General features: G+C 44.0%; 1 protein-coding gene across 1 annotated transcript; it reads right to left on the reverse strand.

Moving 5' to 3' along the window:
• Window positions 1-11,792: 11,792 nt before the first annotated feature.
• On the reverse strand, window positions 11,793-15,127 carry LOC120709741 (peroxidase 5-like). The gene is made up of 2 exons (XM_039995400.1): window positions 15,104-15,127; window positions 11,793-12,482 (listed from the first exon to the last, which is right to left on the reverse strand). Exons 1-2 carry the CDS (start codon window positions 15,125-15,127, stop codon window positions 11,793-11,795), a joined length of 714 nt encoding a protein of 237 aa, XP_039851334.1.
• Window positions 15,128-17,049: the final 1,922 nt, after the last annotated feature.

A 17,049-nucleotide genomic window follows, 5' to 3' on the forward strand; every position in this document is an offset into this window, starting at 1 on the left:
GCTCCGGCTTCCGTGCATCCATTGCCGGTCCATCTGTAATTAATTATCATATAAAAATAAAAATCAATTCTACATATTTCAAATTGGCATAATTGTCGCTAAAAGAACATACACAAATAAATGTCTCAATATCCAACACAAATTATCCAAAGAAACTAGAATATGCAAACTATCGACGAAACTTATTTCTTGTGGAACTTATGTACAGATTAAAAAATCATTCATTATCCCTAAAAACATGTTACTATGAAGTAATTCAAAAAAAATGTAAATGTGTCATAGGCCACCTATCTAGTAAACCTAAACTAAATAGCAAAATAAATTGGCACAATAACATATACACATGTCACCATGAAATAATTTGAAAAAATCATTCTAAATGTGTGATAGTCAAACTATATAGTAAACCTTCTCTAAAAAGCAACAAATCAATTCTACCTTACTCAAATTAATGAACAAATTGATAAATCATGCTCATTTTTCCTCATCCTTAAAATCCTTAAAATTTTGCATAATAACATATACACATGTCCCCGTGAAATAATTCAAAAAAATTACTCTAAATATGTCATAGTCAAACTATCTAGTAAACCTTCTCTAAAAAGTAACAAATCGATTCTATTTTGCTCAAATTAACGAACAAATCGAAAAATTATGCTCATTTTTCCTCAACCTTAAAATCACTATTTTCTTTATTTAGAAAGCATGAAACAAAGAATAAAGACTGTGAAAGAAGAGTGGAAGAAACTACTAACCTTTATTGCACTTGGATGTGTAAAATCCTCACAAATTTTAGGGAAAATGGGCAGCACCTCCCCTCTGACACACCATGGGAGAGAGGAAGAGCTCGGCCAAATGAATTGGTCGGGCTGGGGAAGAAGGAGTGTCTGGTATATATGGGGCAAGTTAGTGCCGGCTGGTGGTTTTAGCCGGCACTAAGTGTCGACATTTAGTGCCGGCTAGAGCTACCAGCCGGCACTAATTTACCTGTGCCAAGTTAGTGCCGGCTGGGCTCCCCAGCCGGCACTAACATGGCTTCTGACCGTTGTGGCTGCGCTGTTGACTGTTGGCGGATGGCACGTTAGTGCCGGCTGGGGTTTCTAGCCGGCATTAACGTGCCTGTCGGGTACTGTTCAGCCACGTTAGTGCCGGCTCCTAGGTGATCGGCACTAACGTGCTGGTACCAATGTGGCTTTCTCCAGCAGTGTTATTTAGAGTTTCATAGGACTATAAATATCAAAATTTTGGATTCAATGAGGACTAATCATATTATTCCGAAGAGCATTATTCTAAAGTGGAATAGCCATCATTTCTGCCTGTAACCTTTGCACCAAGGTTAAATCACATCAACAACTATCAAAATGACCGTTCTTGGTCCCTCAAACTTCTCCATGTAGCTAAGTTTCCTCCTTCATCCTACATGTCTTGTCATGTTGGTGTGCTTCGTATGTTGACCACCAGCTATCACAATAGAGAACACACAATAACACAACAATGCAATGCAACTACATTGTTCACATATTATTGATTTTAGTTCACATTTTCTTTGCACCCTCTATCGGTCAGGTGAACGCACAAACAGCTCTATCAAGCTATGTTTCATAGGTACCAAGCCTTCAATCACCATTATTTCTCTACCAACAAACTCTACCGAATACTGAATTCACATGGCTTCTCAATTTGGCAGCATGCATGCCATAATGCCAAGAACCTCTTCCGGGGGTATAGTTGGCCAAATGGGCCAGGCCCACTGGGCCGGCACTGGCACAACCCTATAAAGCATAGCCCTAGAACGGCCTGCCCCGTGGCCAATCGGGCCAGTCCCATGCTAGTGCCAGGATCCGGGCTGTGCCTGGGCCGCATGTCCGGCTCGCGGCAATAGCACGGGCACGGCCCGTTTAATGGGCCGGCACGGGAAGGCACGAAAAAAGCCCAGTAAAGGCCCATTTAATGAGTCTCATCAACAATTCAACAGCCCACAACCAAACACTATTCTTTCCATTCTTCTCTACTCCATCCTCTCTCTCCACAACCAGGCCCCTTCACGCGCCGCCGCCGCTCCTCCCGCTCGCGCCGCACCTGCCCTGCCTCCGCGCGCCACTCCGGCAGTGCCCGTGTCCGCCGCCGCCTCCTGCGCAGCCGCGCAGGTTGTCCCCGGTAGCCGCCGGGGCCCCTGGCCGCCGCCGTCGCAGGTCCTCCCCTCCTCCCCGGCCGCCATCGACACCCTATGCAGGCCACCGCCGCCGTGATCCGGCCTCTCCTCCTCCCCATGCTCTGCACCAGCCACCTCTGCTGCCTCTCCGGCCCTTGCTGAGCACGTCGTGCTGTCATGCCCAGGGGCACAGCATGGCAGCGCCGCCGTGCCCCGCCGTGCCGTGCCGTACCCAGGCGGCCTGTTTGGCCATGTATAACCGGGGGTACCAGCCATGGTGGCATCTTAGCCTAGTCCTAACCTCCATCGAGAACACCTCCGAGATCAGCGGGTTAGATGTTACCATGTTACCAATTTTAATTACACTTAAATTTGTGCATCTAAAATTCCAACAAAAATATGAATAGGTAGAGCATACAAGCATCTACCATCATGCAAAATTTTAGATGCAACTGAAATTTGTATAATGAGAAACAAAAAAAGAGAAATCAGCCTATGAATAGTAGAGGGTTGCAAGTTTGAAATGAACAGTTGAACCCGCACCAATTTATTAAGTGCCATATTTTATTTTTTTGTTTCTTTTTGCACAATTTGTTTTTTAAACTCAAACTTTGCATGATGGTAGAAGCTTACGTGCTCTATCCATTCATATTTTTTTTAGAATTTTAGATGCACAAATTTAGATGTAATAAATTTTAGTAATACGGTAACACCCTAATGGGCGGTAACATCGCAGGTGTTCTTGACCTCCATCCCATCTCTATGTTCTTCAAATAACCAACCGCACTATTGATCCCTTATACCCTCAATTTTAATCATATCCCACGTTTTTCATTTCTGTCACATAACCATTCAATTGATCCCTCGTACCCTCAATTTTAATTGAATGCCATGCCACAACCAAGATTCACTAACAAGTTACCTCCAAATTCAAGCTAATGCTGACAAGGCGTATTAATGTGGCAAGATACGGGGGGGCAAAAGGACGACACTAAGCTAAGAGGAGAAAATTTTAAGGACTGGAATGGCTTAATTTTCTGGGCAGTTGAAGGATGAATTTGAGCGTCATCAGTGGAAAGTTCAAGGACGAAAATGGATTTCCCTTCTTATTCCAAAACAATTTGAATGCTACGTATGTCTACTCTATCTATGTTTGAGTGCATATTTCCAAAACAGTAGTCATGTACACTATAAGTAGAATACACCGTGTTATCATATATATACAAAATACTATTAGTTATGTAGTATACGAGTGAATAAATACAGTAACTAGGTGTTGACACTCAAAATTGGCATGACCTGAAGTAGGCAAGATAAAGGACAAAATAGCCAATTCAATATTAACTCTTATTATTTTGCAAGTTTGACATATATGACCATTGTACAGGATATGGAGATCGTTTTGGGATATTCTGGATATGATTTTCATCAATGAGACAAAGATGGGCACAAAAAGGCATCAACATGAGGTCAAATCATGGGTTTTAATGCACCAAGACGAATCCCTCGTCGAGACGATTGAAACGGATATATGGATCGCCTAATTCAGAGTCCGGGTGTAGGAGTTATGGCACCAAGAAGTTCGCCTATCTGGGCAAAACCGGTCTGACCGGATTTGGGGACCGGTCTGACCGGTTTTGGCTGCTGTGCAGCACGAGGAGTCCGGTCTGACCGGATTTGGTGACCGGTCTGACCGGTTTTTAGCAGATTAGTCCGAATTAGAGTTGTAATTTGATTCTAGGTCGGTTTGTAATATATTTTTGACCTCCCACGGGTACAGACCTTCCCACCCTATAAATATAAAGGGCTATGGCCGATTGAGAACACACCCAATCGAACAATACAAAATACATCTACTTTTTACCCCTAAACCCTAGTCTTTTCCAACCCTAGATTGCTTTCTTCTTCCGTCCCGGCGGCGTTTGAAGACGTTCTGAGTGGCCTGCCGACCTCAGAGCAACCCTACGATCACGAGCTCGCTGTTCTAGGTTTCCAGCGAGCCCCTGCCTGCACCGGTCAGACCGGTCGGCGAAACCGGTCAGACAGGTCGGCGAAACCGGTCAGACCGGTCTGCCCAGGGTTTCGCGGGTGTTGATCGTTTTGACCATCGTTCGCGCGTTCTAGCGCACTCGAGTGTGTTGGCGCGATTCTGTGTCAACACACATTTTGGCGACTCCGCTGGGGATGATAATTCTGGTTATTAAAGCAACCGAATTTTTCTACCCTAGCCCTGTGTTAATTGATCTACTATTTTGGTTCGCCCTTGTTATTGCATCTGGTCTCTTTAGACCGATTGCAAATATAATTGTGGTATTGCATCAGGCTGCTCAAGCCGATTGCACTCTACTTTGCTTGCTACTGTATATCAAAGACCAAAAGAAAAGACAAAGTGTTGGTTATTGATTGATTGTATTATCAAATATATCTGGATTTATTGATTACAAGACCAGAAGCATCAAGACCTATTAAGAAGTATACATGGCGGGTTATTCATATGTACCGCAACAATATTACTACAACACGCCTGAGGTACAGTTTGCAAATGAGTTGAGTAATTCTAGCATTAATTTTGCAAACACCATGAATTCTCGTGTTGATGTTGCTAGTCATGATAGTAGATATGTTATTGCGTCGGCTAGTCATTATTCAGATAATGCTTCTCCTCGTGCATATTATAATGCTGAAAATTGTATGCAAAAGCCTATGTCGCATAATATGTCTGCTTTGGGATTTAATTCTACTGCTAGTAACATGCAACACGTAAATCATTACACATCGGTGGAACAAGGTCAAGTACCGATGTATAATTACCAAGGCCAAACTAGTGTGGTAAGTTCGGCCGTTCAGTATGAAACATCTCATGCCGCTAATTCTTATAATATACATGGAGGTATTTCACCTATTTATTCATCGGCAGCACACATACAATTTGTGAACCCCTCGGGGGGCATGCCGATGAATGAGAAAATTGGCCATGCTAATACCAGCGCTCCGGCCAATTGTTCTCAAATGTCATATGCTACACAATATGGCTCTGATAGTCATAATTCGGTCTCTTATGCTATTACTAGTTCCAACCGAATTAATGAAATTTCAGCACCATATTCGAATCCTAATATTTATGATTCGACATCTTATGCTTCCAATAATGCTGACCGAATTATTGAAAATTCAGCACCATATTTAAGTCCTAATATGCATAATTTGGCTTCCTATGTTTTCAATAATGACAGCCGGGTTAATGCAAATTCAGCATCATGTGCAGCTCCTAGTGTTAATGATTCGGCTTCCTATGATTTTCATAATGCCAGCCGAATTAGTAAGAATTCAGTACCTTATGTGACTTCCAGTATTCATGATTCGGCCTCGCATGTTACTCCTAACTCTAGCCGAACCCATGAGAATTCAGCAGGTGCATGTTTGTCATTGAGTGACTCACCTTCTCCATCTGAGCTTGATATGGATGTGCTTTGGCCTGATTTTCGTAAGCATTGCGCTTTAATTTATGATCCACAATTTGTCAAGTTTAATGGAGGGGATGGTGCGAGTACCTGGGAACATATCAATCAATATGTAGAAAAATTGGAAGGTGCTACAGATCTTGTGAAATCTGTTTTGTTTCCTTGGTCATTAGCTGGAGCTGCGTCTTTATGGTTTAAATCATTATCTGATCATGAGATTTATACGTGGTCCCTGTTAGAGCAAAAGTTTCATGACCGCTTTTCTAACGATGTTAAAGATGATTCGGATGTGAGTATTAATTCTTGTTCCGAATCTATTTTGTCAAAAGAAATAGATCTAGTTGTAGAAAAGCGTGTCAAGCATAAAGGGACAGCTCAGCTAGATTTCTCTAAAGCCAAAGGACCCATTACTTTGGCTAGTTTGACTCGTGTTAGAGAGGATGGTGATCATAATAGAGAATGCGATATAATCGAACAATGTTCGGTTGCTGGAGTAGAGACACATCCTTTGCTTTCTCCTGGACAACGGGAACTGAAAGCCGCTGAAGCTCCTGCCCAGGCGGCTAATCAGAATGAAGTCCAAACATCGGACTGTCCGGTGGCCACCACTAGACTATCCGGTGCACCGGACTGTCTGGTGGCACCTACCGGACTGTCCGGTGTTGAGATGTTGCCAGCAGCAGGCCCTGATTCAACATCTCAGACCACAGAGGCAGCCACATCTATTGTGGATCCAAAAGCTAAAGACAAGAGGGAGGCTATGGAACATCACCGCCATCATCAGGAAGGACGGGACATGATTCGGGTGAAGCCGCCGCGTCTCTCTAGCACGTTCAACAAGGTAAAACTTACAAGCGCTTTACCTAGTTCTCAATCTGATCATGTGTCTTCTGTTGATAAATCCATTAGTGATATTATCTTGCATAATTCTAAAAGATCGATTGAGATTGGTAATTTGCTTGTTAACAATAAGATGGTTTCAAAAGGGATCGGCCGATGTTCTATTCGAATTAGAAAGGCCGATAATAGTAATATGTTGACTTTTAAGTTTGATCCATCTTTATTGCCAAAGTTTTTATCTACTTGGTTTGTTTGTGGTAATCCTAAATCTAAGAGAAGAAAACCAAAGATGACTTGTGTCGAGAAGGCCGATGATAATATCTTAGCTAGTTCTAAATCATCGTGCCAAGAAACCACAAGCAAATGTATGGCCGAATGGATTTGTGAGAAATCTGAACCATTCGTTTGCCCAGCTCTAAAGCCGTCTCCACAAAAGGATCGGCTAAAGAAAATTAAGTATACTTTTGATTTGACTTTGAGTGATCATATATTTGATGCCTTGCTGGAGCATAATCTTATTAGAATAGTTGATCACCGAGTCATGCCATCACCTCAGAGCTTAGAAGTAGAGACATATTGCAAGTTGCATAATTCTTTTGATCATAACACTAGTAATTGCAATATGTTTCGTCGGCTAATACAATCGGCTATAAACAAAGGACGATTGAGATTTGCTGAGAATCAGGAAGATGACCAGTTGAGTCCAATTGGTCGTGATGGCAGTAGTAAACCAAATCATCTTAATTCATCCAAAGATCAAAAGACGATTGATGAGGAAAGCAGTTCGAGTCCCCCAAGTGATAGTGGAGGTAGTGTTTGTGATGTGCATATGAATTCCACAAGTTGCAATGACTCCACCAAAGTTGTAGAGAAGACATTAAGTGCTGGGGGGGCAGGAGAGTGTTTCTTCACTGAATCGGGGGCCGATTCACCCTGCTAGCCAGGGAATACCGGACTGTCCGGTGATGTCCACCTGACTATCCGGTGCAACACCGGACTATCCAGCAGCTACTACCGGACTGTTCGGTGGGGGGCATGTTAAACCAGATATGCCCAATATGCCAAATTTAAAATATTTTGGAGGTACAGGTCGTAATCAGCAGAAAGGTAAAAGACCGAAGATTACTTTTGAGCAACTTCTGGCTAAGTACCTGAGGCAGAATGAGGCAAAGGGTGTTGATCAAACCGGCAATGTCAAGTCATCAAAAACACCTTTGAAGTCTTCAAGATCACCTCCAATGCGCAGATTTGAAGATTGGGATTGGCAAGGAGAAGGGTTTCATGCAGTAGCAACATATTCTCCTTTTGGGCCGCCAATGCCAATGCAGTTTGGCCAGCTCCAACGTACTTTCATCTTTATTCATCTTGGGGCTGGTATGATTCAAATTCATATTCTTCTTCACATTTTAGACCACATAATGTAGAGTATTCAGCTCCTAGCAATTCTGATTTTGGAAAACAACCATATAACAAAGACTGTTTTATTCCTAAAAATCGGTCTGGAGCTCAAAATAAAAATAAAGTGGTCAAGCAAGTTTATGTGGTGAAGAAGGATAATAGAAAAGGTAAAGGTTCAGATCTGAATTCATATGTTGGAAAGCCGAATAAAGTATTAGATACTTCGGCTAGTAGTGCCAAAATAGTAGAAAAATCAGCTAGCAATATTGTAGGCACTAAATCTGAACCGAGGAATTTTGATGTACCAAATGTTGATAAAGATGTGTTGCTGTCCAAAACTAAATCACAACCGAGAAGCTCACTCGGTTTATCAAATTGGCACAAGAAGAAGCTAAAGAAACTCAGTACGTGTGAGTTGAAGAAAAGGAACATGACTTGGGTTCCTAAAGGGAGTTCTCAAGCTCAAAGCAAGGATGGTGCTCGTGTGAAAAGTGATATGGATGCAAGTAAAAAGAAGAAGGCCAAGATGTCAACTGAAATGTTTGCTCCAAATCATCAGAGTTATTGGTCATCGCATCATCCATATTTCTCAGTCGTGCCACATATAGGTATGTCATCCCAAGGTATGTTCGGTTATCCCTCGTGGCATTATTTTAATCCATATATGTCTTCGTGCTATGGAGGGATGCAACCGAATTATTATGCATATGGATAAATTGCAATATGTTTGCTACTTTTATAAGGCCGAAGTATTTTAGTTGCTGGTAATTATGTTATTGTTTACATAATACTTGTTATGCTTCACTTCGGTTATATTTATTCTTGGGATGAGCATGCTCGTTATATTTGCTTGTTAATATTCGGCTGTTGTTTAAATTGCAACACCTATGCATGATTGATATAGCCGATTGATTTCAAGTAAATTGATTATGTTGATCATATAGCCAATGTCTGAATTCGAGTTTGTGTATCATTGATTTGGCTATTGTGTTATTTTCCATGTGAGCAAGTTATATAGTTCAAAAAGTATCCTTGTTCTCAGTGATTGACATAGCCGATGAATTTTTTCTCATCATCGTGCTAAGTATTTGTCCCCAATCACGGCATGGCTTTGATGCTCAGGGGGCAAGAACGATGTTGGCTGACTCTGCCAACGCCGGACAGTCCGGTTCTAGCTACCGGACAGTCCGGCAATGCATTGGATTGTCCGATAGGTATGCTAAGTTGTGGAGCATTGCAAAGACCGATTGTTTTCATAATGATTTGGTCGATTTAGGCATATGTGGTGAAGATGGTTCTAGCCATTGCGTCAAGTATTCATAGCCGAGGTGGTGTGTACTCAGGCTTGTATCTCACTCATCATGTGCAAATGAAAACAGCAAAGATGATATTGTTATCCTGGTTAGTACCAAGTAACATGGCCGATGAAGTTTTATTGGTTTTAGAATAAAAACATAGATGATGTACTAGTATTAGTCATCAGTCTTCTATGATTTTGGCCAAAAGAGATGTTTCTTGGTACGTAAACTTTACCAAGAAACATGAGGCATATGTTGACACTCAAAATTGGCATGACCTGAAGTAGGCAAGATAAAGGCCAAAATAGCCAATTCAATATTAACTCTTATTATTTTGCAAGTTTGGCATATATGACCATTGTGCAGGATATGGAGATCGTTTTGGGATATTCTGGATATGATTTTCATCAATGAGACAAAGATGGGCACAAAAAGGCATCAAGATGAGGTCAAATCATGGGTTTTAATGCACCAAGACGAAGCCCTCGTCGATACGATCGAAACGGACATATGGATCGCCTAATTCAGAGTCCGGGTGTAGGAGTTATGGCACCAGGAAGTTCGCCTATCTGGGCAAAACCGGTATGACCGGATTTGGGGACCGGTCTGACCGGTTTTGGCTGCTGTGCAGCACGAGGAGTCCGGTCTGACCGGATTTGGTGACCGGTCTGACCGGTTTTTAGTAGATTAGTCCGAATTAGAGTTGTAATTTGATTCTAGGTCGGTTTGTAATATATTTTTGACCACCACGGGTATATACCTTCCCACCTTATAAATATAAAGGGCTATGGCCGATTGAGAACACACCCAATCGAACAATACAAAATACATCTACTTTTTACCTCTAAACCCTAGTCTTTTCCAATCTCCCTTGCTGTCCATCGTGATCTCCACGGCCATTGATGGCGTCCTAAGCTCGCTAGTCAACCTAGGGCACGTCCGGCGACGTTCACGCCCCGACGGGGTCCCTCCCGGGCGAGAGCTTTGACGGCCTTTGCTAGTTTGCTCGTAAACTAGTCGTTCTTCGTCACGTAAGCGTGTTGGTTATCCTTTGCTGGTTTGCTCGTAAACCTTGCCGCTCTTCACCACGTAAGTGTGATACTTATCCCTCGAGACGACCGATTCCAGCGAAACCCTAGAAACCGGTCTGCTCATCCGGTCTAACCGGTCCGTGTGGCCTTACTGCTCTTCGGCCCCTTTGCGACTCGCACGTTCGAGTGCTCTCGTGTGTTGACCGAGATTTGCGTCAACACTAGGCATGTGCCGAGCCCCGTACAAACACCTGCAACGTGCGAAATATAGACGTTGCCTGGTTGGCAACCGTGCCAGATTTGCTCTGCAACCGTATGACTCGTCGGATTCTGTCTGCTTGTCGTTCCGTTCTTCTTTTTCCAACGGTCCTGAACGTGGCCCAGGTGCGCAGCATCATAGAGCATCTCTAAGAGTGTAAAAAAAAATAGACTCCAAAAAAACTGGTTTTGGGATCTTGTTAAAAATTATTGGAAGGAAAAGAAATACCTTTGCACCAACAGTTCCAATATTTACTCTCAAAATTTGCTTCTGCTCACTGATCTTGCTTACTATTGCCGCTCCGCCTACAATGGCCAAAAGCAGGTTCACTGTTTTCCCTTCATGTGAATCCACGCACATCCATTTCTCTCGTTTCCTCTCCCCCTCTGAAGGCTATTCACATTGGGAACCCTACCCGTTCCTCCAGTATGCTGATAGGGGAAAAAGGGCTGCGGCGGTGTCTGCTATCACCTACGCTATGATAGCGGACGCGCTCCCAAACATCAAATCTCGCGGAGGGAGTAGACATCCGCTATGAGCCTCCGTAATGTGGGTCCGCACATTTGCGCACCTCCCAACCGCTCAGGATCCACCGAGCTCCGCCGCCACATATCCGCACAAGGCCGGCCGAGCTCCACGACGGAGGGAGGAGGCCACCGCTACTAGCTTGCGCTGCGCCTGCACCCGTCCGGAGCAGGAAGGGGAGTGAGAAGAAGGGATGAGGCCGCGCGGGCCTCCATCGCCGCCGCACTGGTGGGCCTCCGCCGCTGCACGCGGATCCGCCTGGTGGGGTGGAGCGGGAAGGGGAGAAGGGGCGGCGGAGGGAGGGAAGCCGAGAGAGAGGACTTTGGGTAAGGAAAATAATAAACTGACACGTGGGTTCCAACTCCTGGTATTTGGTATAGAGTAGAGATATAAAGGATGAATGAGCGTAGAAAAAATAGTATAGATGGGAAAATTTTTATGACCAAAATAAAATATTACTCTTACAGTAAGAAAGAAAATAGAGAATGACAAAGTGCAGACAGCCTATGGTTGCAGCAGTCCCATCACGCTCGTGAGCAAGCTTCAAGGGCAGAGCGCCGCAACATTTGCTTGCCGGTGCGGGGCAACAGCAATCCCGCTCGTCGGCTTGTGCACAAACTAATCCGTTCAAAAATAAATTAATTTGTTTCATGTAAATGTCATGTACTTTGAGAACGGAGAATTGTTACTTTTTTTAATAAAAAATTCACTCGCTGGATCCCTTAGAATCAAGGGAGGTCTACTCCTGCTGCTGTGCCACCAACAGCTCGGACGTCGCCCCCATCTGCATGTCTGATTGATGCCATGCCATGCTTGTGAGAAAACGTCTCAGTTGTTGGTGACGTTGCAGAGCCTCCTGACCTCCCCCTGCGCCCCCGTGAGCACCTCGATGCCGGCCATCCTCGCCATCGCCGCCGCGAACCGCGCCATCCATGCCGTCGCGTCGGCCGCGCTCGCGTTCACCCTCGCCGCCGTGTCGCCCCGGGTCAGCAGCGCCGCGTCCGAGGTGAGCAGCACCCGCCCGGCCAGCGCGTTCCGGTAGTACTGGTTGCTCAGCGTGTCGGGCGCCACGGGGCTGTTGTTCACCGCCCGGTCGGCGCCGCCGCCCGGGCACACCGCGCTCAGCTGCGCCGCGTACGCCGGGTCCAGTGCCGGGTCCGCCGTCGGCCGGAGCCGGTTGGCGAACGCCGAGCAGTGCGCGACGCCGACGGAGTGCGCGCCGGAGAGCGCCACCAGGTGGTCCACGCTCAGGTTCTTGGCGGCGAAGCTGTCGATCAGCTGCTGCGCGCTGAAGAACGGCGACGGGATGCCCGAGAAGACGGAGATCGCCGACGACGCGGTGCCGTCGCGCCGGCCGGACGGGATGGGGAAGGTGAAGCCGGCCGACCGGGCGACCGAGTCGCGCACGGCGAAGGCCAGGATGTCGGCGCACGACACCTTGCCCGGGCAGACGTCCTCCACGGCCGCCTTGATCTTGTTCACAGCCTCGTACCCGCTGAAAGGATCGGGTGCTCTAATCTAAGAGGAGGAGGGGGTGAATTAGGTGCTAATAAAAAATTTGACCTATGGCTCCAACTATTTTGCACAAAACTTAAACTAATTCAAACTATCTAGATGTGCAACTAGGTTGTTCTAATGTGAAACCCCTATCCCAAAAGAGTTATGCACCCTATAGCCTTTCCTAACAAGAAACTATTCTATGAAAGTAAAGAAACCCCTATCCCAAAAGAGTTATGCACCCTATAGCCTTTCCTAACAAGAAACTATTCTATGAAAGTAAAGGCACAAATGTTGCAAGTATTAAATGCGGAAGCTTAAAGAGCGGGATATGAAATAGCAAACTCTTGACGTGGGTGTTTATCTTGTGGTTCGGTTAGCCACAAAGGCACACCTACATCCACGTTGTTGTAGCACTCACTAAGAGTATTGCTACTCGGCCACCAAGTCTTTTCCGTGAACACAATCACGGTCACCTTGGCCCCGGGTTCCACTAAGGAGCTTCTCCACAAAGGATGGGGGTCTCCACGCCCCCCGCACAAAGATGTCGTCGCCGCTCCACACCAAGTCAGAGGATCGATGACGTTGCCGGCGAGCTTCGCAGCTCCAAGGAGGCCGACGCACCAAGCTCTTGTTTTGGTTCGCTAATGAACCACAGCACAAAGGCTCGAAGCCTTGCAATCTCACTCACTAAGAGCTAATCCTTTACACAACACTCTCAAAGTGTGCTAAGGGCTAAGGATATAATCTTGATGGTCTTGTATGGCTTGGAGATGTTCTTGGGTGTGTGTGGGATGTCCAGCAACTCCAGCAAGCTTCAAATGGCCGGGGTGAGGCGTATATGTATGCCACCAAGTCTTGTAGCCGTTGCTCCAACGGTTAGCAGAAAATCTGCGTATCATCGGATGAACCGATGCCTCTGGCTAGGGTAGCGTCGGTTCATCCGGTCACTCTCAGACCCGAAGTAGCCGTTGATCTTCTGACGCACTGTTTGCTGACGTCATTACACCGGTGCTTTGCTCCGATGCATCACCGGTTCATCCGGTGCTGAAGAATATTCTTCTGCGCAATTTACATCGTCTCTGGAACATAGTATGCCCAATGCAACGATGCCTTTCGTGGATCCGTCGGTTCAACCGGTGCCTCACAGGCTTGCATCAAAAGCCAAGCCATCGGATCATCCGACAACCATCGGATGCACTGATGCCTATAGCATCGGTTCTTCCGGTGCTACTGAAGTATCTCTGTCTTGATTTCTTTGATTTGGATTTCTCCACGGTCTCTTCAATTCTTGTCCTTTGGACCAAAGAGCTTTCAGGGCGCTGTCCTGAGACCCGCGAGGGGCGGCTCCCCCTCGACCTCCGTTCGCTAATCGGTTAGTGGAACCACCGTAGGGGCGGCCCTTCGGGCCTTGCTACGCCTATTTACTTCATCCCTGGGATCTAGAAATGTTCACTTAACAAAAGTATTAATCCCATTGATTGTGTTGTTAATCGATCACCAAAATCACTCGAAATGGCATAAATGGTGCCATGTTCGTTTCAATCTCCCACTTTTTGGTGATTGATGACAACACAATTAAAGCAAGCATAATATTTGCAAAAAATTGACAAATGAAACCACTTGAATCAATTGAAACCGCTTACGCTTGCTTGGATGTTTACCATCATCCAATGATGACTTGACATCCCCCTAAAACCATGATTTCCCCCTTTGTTCCTCCCCCTTTCTTGCTACTTCTCCCTCATGACTTGATTCACTTAGGTATTTCTCCCCCTTTGGGATTTGTTTCTTCTCCTTGAGAGAATACCTTGCTTTGATCCACATTTTCTCCCCCTTTGGAATCAAATCACCTAAAAGGTCTTGCTCCTAAAAAGGTCTTGCAAAACAATATAACTCAAGAGAAGATTAGTAGCCTAGGGAGTTAGTACCATGACTTATGATCCAATTGTATGATATCAAATGAAAATATCAATTGAAAAATTTACTACGGTGGATCACAAAATCACGAAACTAGCATGACATGAGCTAAGCTCTCCATTAGTATGTGCACAAAAAGATGATGTGAAAATCAAGTGCACAACTAGATGTTATAACTAGAAAGCTTAGATCATATCATGCACAGAGGTAGCTCTAAAAAGAATAAGAATTTGACAATTATACCAATTGAATAAGTTTAGAACCTTGCATACCTCCGGGGGTTCTTTGTTTACCTTGCATGTACCAATTTGAAAGTTAATTGCATATGAAACTTGTAAGTCTTTTTGAAGAAAAGCACTTGGTACACCAAGGTTGAGTAAATGTATGAGCACATAGCCTATGAACGTAGATATGAGCATTTAAGTTCAATAGAGCATGGCTCAATATGCACGAAAGCACAATTTATCTAACCACTCTTATAGAGTTGTATGTTCACATTGATCGTGAGAAACATTCTCTTAGAGTGTTAACTCCACATGAGACTACAAAAGATAAGCTAGCAAACATGTTAGTCTCAAAATCATAAACCATAGGATGAACTCTCCCTAAATGTGTGAATTTAGTGTTTGAATCACCAAGCAAATGTATGCATATTGATTTTGACACAATTGAGAAGTTTACCGTATAGCTTGTGTTCAACTGTACACATATGAAGATCATACCTTATCATACCTTATGAAGTCCATGTACCATGAAGGGTAACCTTGTGTAGCTTTTAACACACTTATCAAACGATGTAGGTTACTCATGGGTTAGAATTATGACACAAGCAACCTACCAAATATAACACTAGGAGATGCAATGCAACTATCCTAGCAAAAAACAATGGAGCTATATGATACTTGAATTGAATTTTAGCTACCATTACCTTATGGGGGACTTGGGCAACTAATGTCCAAGTTGTGAGCTTAGCTTGTTTTGACTTGAACCTTTACTTCAACTTGTAAGCTAAGCCTCCAAATCCCCCGTAGCCATTCTTCGGCTTCAAGTCTTCTTTGAAACCCACACCATTTGAGGCACCTTCATATTGATAATAATATCCTTGGGCACCCAAATGGGGTGGTTCCAACTCTTTTCTTACTTCCCAACCTTGTGAGCAACCACCTTGCCATTTGTTTTCTTCTTGATCACATAGGTGGTGCTATTGCTCTTGTTCCTCCGGTTGGGCTTGGTGTAGATGAGAGAACTCTTGATTATTAGTTTCTTCTTGTTCTTCTCATCCGAAAGCTTCTTCCTTGGTTGAGGACACTTGTTGGACTTGTGACCTTCTTTGTGGCACTTTGAGCAAGTCACGGTGGACCCCTTCTCAAGCTTCTTCACCATGTCTTCACGGTTATTTTGAGAAGGTTGGACATTGCTCTCTATGTCTTTGCCCTTTAATCTATACAAGTCCTTCATGAGCCTTTCCACTTCTTGCTTGAGCTCATCATTCTCCTTGGCAATGAGATCATCACATGATTCTACAATGACATTCTCATAGCATTTCTCATTGCAAGGGTTAGAGCAAGAGTCATCAATTAAATCAATGCAAGAAGTTGAAGCATCTATCCTAGAGATAGGAATTTCACAAGGGATAGTTTGCTTTATTTCCAAAAAGTCATTAGTATCATTAATGCTCTCAAATTTTAATTTGAGCTCTTCATGCTCCTTGCTAAGAAAATTGAATTTACACATCAAATCTTCAAAGTTTGTAGCAAGAGAAGCATTTATATCTTTGAGAGCACTAAGGTTTTTAATTTTTTTTGATTGTTTCTTAATGACTTTTTGGTGCTCATGAACAAGGTCAAGAAGTTCATCAATTGAATGAGAATCGGAGTCATCATCACTTACATCGCTATCCATACCTTTGGCCATAAGGCAAGTGTTTGATGATGATCCAAAGTTGGTGCGGGTGGTGAATCTCTTGCTTGATTCATCGCTTGAGATAGCACTTGATTCTTCACCACCACTAACTCATTCACCAAATATGATAAATGATTCATGCTTGGGCTTCTTCTCCTTTTGCTTGTTTTTTTTGAACTTCTTCTCAACCTTCATAAGTTGATGGTGAGGCCCATCTTTGAGGAAGACCATATACACCATTGAGTTGATTTCCTTTAAGCATTTGTTCTTCTTCTTTACTTGCTTGTAGAGGTTGGGGTGCATTGGCTCTTGATCATCACTTGAGGAACTTCTTGCATTATCTTCTTCCTCATCACTTGAGCTACCTTTGATGGCCATCTTCTTCAACTTTTTGACTTGTTTGCATGCAAGTGCACTATGTGATGGTGAAGAAGCTGGCGCTCTTGGCTTGATGTCATGTCGTAGCTCGTGGGCGATCACCTTATTTAGGACTTTGTTTGGTGTCATTGTGTTGAGATCTTTCTCATATAGAATTGTTGTCACCAAATCATAGTCCGGCCTTCGAAGTGAGTGAAGGATCTTGCGAATGAGTTCCAAATCTTCAATTTTCTTCACATCTAAAGAATTAATCTCATTCACAAGAATATTCAACTGTGAGTACATAGTTTCGGCATTTTCATGATCAAGTTGCTTGAAACTATTAAGTTTATCAATGAGAACATGATATTTTTCATTTGCAACATCTTTTGTGCCTTCATGGTTCTCA

The sequence above is a fragment of the Panicum virgatum genome, chromosome 5K (assembly GCF_016808335.1).
Source record: "Panicum virgatum strain AP13 chromosome 5K, P.virgatum_v5, whole genome shotgun sequence".
In the NCBI taxonomy this organism is placed as follows: domain Eukaryota; kingdom Viridiplantae; phylum Streptophyta; class Magnoliopsida; order Poales; family Poaceae; genus Panicum; species Panicum virgatum.